Source organism: Frankliniella occidentalis, unplaced genomic scaffold (genome assembly GCF_000697945.3).
Source record: "Frankliniella occidentalis isolate FOCC.00 unplaced genomic scaffold, Focc_3.1 Scaffold860, whole genome shotgun sequence".
In the NCBI taxonomy this organism is placed as follows: Eukaryota; Metazoa; Arthropoda; class Insecta; order Thysanoptera; family Thripidae; genus Frankliniella; species Frankliniella occidentalis.
In genome coordinates, this window is record NW_026267968.1 from 12,991 (window position 1) to 18,451 (window position 5,461).

At 45.2% G+C, this 5,461-nt stretch overlaps 1 protein-coding gene across 1 annotated transcript in view; it reads right to left on the minus strand.

The window, feature by feature from the left end:
* Nucleotides 1–1,735: 1,735 nt before the first annotated feature.
* Nucleotides 1,736–5,461, minus strand: part of LOC113208932 (uncharacterized) — a gene marked incomplete in the record, with an annotated part of 16,038 nt that continues 12,312 nt past the window's right edge. Inside the window, 6 exon segments of the mRNA XM_052275738.1 lie at nucleotides 1,736–2,340; nucleotides 2,432–2,825; nucleotides 2,940–3,146; nucleotides 3,224–5,091; nucleotides 5,182–5,286; nucleotides 5,370–5,432. Of these exon segments, the coding sequence (XP_052131698.1) occupies nucleotides 1,981–2,340; nucleotides 2,432–2,825; nucleotides 2,940–3,146; nucleotides 3,224–5,091; nucleotides 5,182–5,286; nucleotides 5,370–5,432 (2,997 nt within the window).

The following is a 5,461-nucleotide window of genomic DNA, read 5'->3' on the forward strand; positions in this document are numbered from 1 at the left end:
CCCCCCCGCCCACTGCACCGCGGTGCACTCTGCTCGGGCAAGTCAAGGGAGGCAAGGGCAAAGTAATTCCGCTCGACCAATAATATAATGAGCTCTCATGAATAACACCGTGGCTATTCAATTTCCCATTGCCATCCGCCGGCGACCAGCGCGGCGCTAAGGGCGCGGCTGCGCGGCTCTCACGGGGTATGTGGGTCGGGTCGGCTCGGTCAGCCCACCCTGCCCGTCACCCCTGCCCTACTTAGGTCCGGCCGACGCCCACGCACTGCTAACGCTCTGGCGGCGAAGGGGTGCGAGCGCTCAGCGGGGCGGGGTCTAGGCCGCGTGTCTAGGTCTAGGATGGGTGCTTGCGCTTGCGGTTCGCGCACACCGGGCGCGGCGGACGTGACATTCCCAGCTCCGTAACGTGGCGCACTGCAAAACGTTTGCGAAGATTGGGTTCACGATTCGAACTCTATTCTTTGCATTCTTTGCAAATATTCAAGCTTTGCATGTGACAAGGTAATTCTTTCCGAGCTCACAAACTTAATTCCTTTGCAATGCAGAGCCAAAGCTAATGGTTTGCAGGGATTCCGTAATCATGCGAAGAAATGTTGCGCCGAATGCGCGGATTCTTCGCAACAACGCAAAGAATTTAGTTCGCAAGCTTGTAACAATGCGGCGGTAGCGCCAGGGGGCGCCTCGCGGGTGGGCAACCCCGCCGCACTGCTGTGCGCCACGGGGCGGCCTACCCTCCGGCTGGCAGGCGCTCTGGCCTCCGCGAGAGATGGACGGCCAGCACTGCCGACGGCGGTGGCTTCGCGGGCCGTGTCCGTCGCGAGTCCGCCGATTGAATGACTCTGGAAGAATGGGAGGCCATGGGGACGGGTGCTTATGCTATCGGCAAACACATGGGCGAGGCGAGCCAGGCGAGCAAACACTGGATGAACCGGAGAGGGAAGTCCGGCGGCCGCGCGGCGCCCCGCTCGCGCCCATGAGGAAGAGGGTCCCGGACCAGTCGGCAAACATCGAGGGCATTCATCGCGCTCAGGGGGTGCTGGACTCGGCTAACGAGATTGAGAGTGCTGGTCACAAACTGCTTCGTAGCCGAATAAATATAATGGAGCACAAGTACGCATGAATGAATGGGATTTATCGCAGGCGAGTAATCCAGTGAATTTATATTTTACCCGTCAAGAATATTTATGGTTAACTTATGTAAACAAAGTGAACTCATGCTCAAGCAGTGATGCGGCCAGGGCCGTTGCTCACCTGTACCGCCGGGGTGAGCAGGTCTGGGGCTCCACGGACAGCGCGTCCAGCATCTTCAGGTAGTAGAGGACCAGCTTGCGTGCCAGCTCCATGTCGAGGGGAGGATGGGCGTGCGCGGCGAGCAGGGGACGAGGTGTGCGACGGTATCGCAGCCAAAGTGCGACAACGAAGGGCCGAAATCTCGGTGAGCGGGCTTGAAGCGCTGAGCTACGGGCCGCAACGTGCTTCGCGGGCTGGGATGGGAGCGCACTGCTCAGACTCGCGGACAACAACAGACTGAGTCGGACGGCACGACACGACGGCGCGCCGGGCCGGACCGGGCGCAGGCCGGGCCGCTCTCCTCTCTCCTCCCCCACCCGGCCCGGTCCTTCCCTCTCTTCCTCCAGAGCCCGCCGCCGGGCCCGGCCCGTGGCCCAGTGAAAACACACAAGTAGTTCCGCACTCCAGTTATCGAGAGTGAAATGAGATTGTCACACGCACGGGATAAGCAGTTTGAAATAACAATTTATTAAGACTATATACAGACGCGCCGGGTTTGCTGGCTTTGGTGGTAAAATTATTGAGAGAATTAGAGGTTTACAGACAGTTCTGGGAAAGACATTCTGTGGTCTGTTCTAAAATTCAATTACATACGTAAAACAAACAAATTTCCAGCTAGCTATTTAGTAGTTCATTAAAAAAAACAGAAATAGAGGAAAATGATAACTGATAAACTCAGTTTGAGACGCTTTACATAGAATCCTCCATATCTCCTGGTTCAATCAACAATTCCATGTCCTGCACAGTGGTGATTCCTGCCAGTGCTGCATCTATTACTGATGTCGATGAATTTGACTCTGATTCAATAGTTTCTTCTTGAGTCTCAGTTAATGTTTCCACATACTGAAATACTTCATCTGCAGGAATTTGATGAGCAATTTGGATGTGTTTTGAACACTCAGATCTGAGGCGGAATTGCTTTTGACAATGTAAGCACCTCCATGGTTTCTCTCCAGTGTGCACCCTAGTGTGAGTTCTCAAATTGTCAATACGGGAGAAGCTTTTATCACAGTACTTGCATTTATACATATCATTGGGGTCCATGTGTATCTGAAAATGACAGAAGAAATTGTTGGCTGTTAAATTTCTAATACAAATTTAGAAGTAGACTGTACAATAATGCAATAAGTCTACTACTTACTGCTTTGTGTTGTTTTAGGCAATTTCTGCTGCGGAAACCTTTACCACACACTTGGCACTTGTAAGGGCGTTCATTAGTATGGGTCATTTCATGATTTCGCATCCTTTCTTTGATCATGAAACCTGCTCCACAAACACTACAAGAGTAAGGACGTATGCCAGCATGCCACATGTGGTGATGTCTTAGCAGTGTTGAATTTGCAAATGAACGGGTGCATCGATCACATTCAAACCTCTTCCCTTGAGGTGCATTAGCTCTTTCATCAGCATGATCATCATTGTAATGTCTCATTAGTTCTCTCATATTGGGAAATTTGACAACCTTGTTACTTTTAGCTACACAGAATCTACAAGTAAATGAGCGGCGTGAATTGTCAACCGTTCCCTCACCAGACCTAAAACAATAAAGAGAGAGAAAACACAAGTTTTATGTAAATGAACTGTATAATGTTTGAAATCACAACTAAAGCATCATTAATTTAAGAAAGAATTTGAAATTTGAAACTTACTTTGACTTAGTATGGCTTGCCTCATGAATACGGAGATGATCTCTCCTATGAAAGCGGCTGGGACAAAATTTACACTGCAATTTTCGTTCTCCATGCAACACTTCATGTTGCCGTAAGCCGTTTAGAGTATTAAAAACTTTTCCACAGGATGAACAAATAAACTGCTGACGATTATCATGCTTTTTCAGATGTGCTTCATACCTATGCCTACACAAAAACAAAAATTATTTTTAAAATAAAGAAATAACTGTTTAACTACAACTCATAAACGCAATAAAACTTACTCAAGTTTAAAACGCTTTTTGCACGTGTTACATTGATATTGATAATCTGCAGCATATTCATCATGACGGGCAATATGGGTTCTGTAATTGGATGCTGACTTTAGAACTAACCCACATATGTCACATAACCATGAAGTTCTCTTGGTGTGTACAATAACATGGTCCTGCAACTCTTCTTGTGTGTTGAAATTTCGGTGGCACACTTCACAACTCAGCAGACTTCCCTTATTTATAGCCTGAACCTTCTCAGCTAATGTTCGTTCTTTACAAACAGCAGTATGACGTTTCAAGTTTTCTTTAGCTTTGAATCTTCTTTCACACCGGGAGCATTGATATTGCCTCAAAACTGTTCTTCTTAGGCTATTTTGCCTCCAAGTCACACCCCAGGATTTTTTACGCAAAGTTTCAGATGGTGTTGTAATATTATGAATAACATTCATGTGCTCCAGAACTTTTCCAGGAGTTAAAAAGTATTTCCAGCAAACTGAACATTGTAGGTCTGGATGTTCTTGTAGATGACTTTCAACATCAGCTCTGGATTTTGCAGCAAATTTACATACACGGCAAGTAAGCACATGAGGGATGTCAGGACTGTCAGCCAACTGCCAGGTAAATAACTTTTGGTATGAGCTTACTAAATATCCACTTTTTCTCCACATAAAACTAAGAGACAACTTGCGAGCATTGCGCCTATCAAAATATGTAGATGGGCTGTCAACAGTAGCATGTACATCCATGGGACGATCTTTTAATTTCCTTGTTCCATCTAAAATTTCCGATGGAATTGTTGTTTCACTCGCTATAGTAATTACTGAACTTCCTTTAGGAAGAATTGCTCTTTCTTTAGGTTTCACAACTGGCTTTCCTTGATCTTTCAGAGGTGTACCTTTGGAGAAGGTTGCTTGCAATTTCTTGTGAATATCCTCGCGGCTGTCAGAGTTTCGGAGCACAATCCCAACTATTTTGTCACCTAATTTAAACTGGTTACCCATATTATTAATTTTGGTGATCATCTTATCTTTTAGTTGACTTATATCAATCTGAGGCATCTTTGTCTCCTTAGGACCCTTAGATTTGGTTTCTTTGATAGGCACCAATGAAGGCAAAGGAATATCTTGGTTTCTTAACTGAGGTAGTTCTTCAGCATAACAGTGGTCATCATAGACATGGTCATCATCTTCAGAGGCCACACTTGAGGAAACATTTGGAGGTAAGGCAACTGGAACATTATCTTGATCTGGCTTTTGATTGACTTTAATGAAGTTGCTTGGGAGACGCACCAGATGTGGCACAGAACTGGAAGGTAATGCACCTGGAGGTAAGGTTATCCTTACTGCAGAAGACGGAACAGATTTTGAAGATATCATGGTTAGAGGAACTGATAATGCAGGATGTGACTGAACAATAAGATTCTGATTAGGGCCCGGTGAGGGCGCAATTGGAGTAAACGGCTTCATGATCAAAGGTGGTAAGCTGGTTGGAGTTGATAAATTCATGGAGCTTCCTGTAGTAGTTCCAAGACCTTTCTTAGGCGCAATATTCTGAAATGACAGTGTTGACGGAACTGTATTAGTGACTGCCACTTTAGACTGGGCTGAAGCAGAAGTCACATGTACTGTATTTGGGGCCATCATAGAAGAACTGATAATCAATGGAACTTGATTAGTAGATGTTTTCGGGATCTTCATTTTCTGCTGTTCAGACATAGTTGTTGGACCAACTTTTCTCTTCTCTGCAGGGTTTGCTTCGCCTCCAGGACTTGCAAACAACATTGAGATTGCTTTTTTCATCTGCTCTGGAAACGCATCTGAGCCTCCTTGCAGATCTAAGAACATAATCTTGCCCTGTGGTTTAGTTTCCCTTGATTCCTGATAACCGAGAGATAAACATTTACATTAGAACACAGCAGGATTTAATTCATTATTACATTACCTATTTAGTAGATAAGTAAACTTTACCTTTGGCTTTAAACGTAAGTTGAGTTCCTGAATAGCCTGATGAATCATGCTTTTGACAGGTATGCCTTCTTTTAAGGACATTTCTAAAAGCAAAACTCTTCTATTCTAGAAGGTGGGGAAAAGATCAATGTCATCACACATCTTCATTGATTGAAAAACTAAAAAAATTGGGATATTCATATACTTACTCCTCCACTACCTATTTGAGATTGTGCTGGTTTAGAAATGATGACTGAATTATCTGATGAACTCTGTAACAGAAAAGTCAATGAAAATAAAA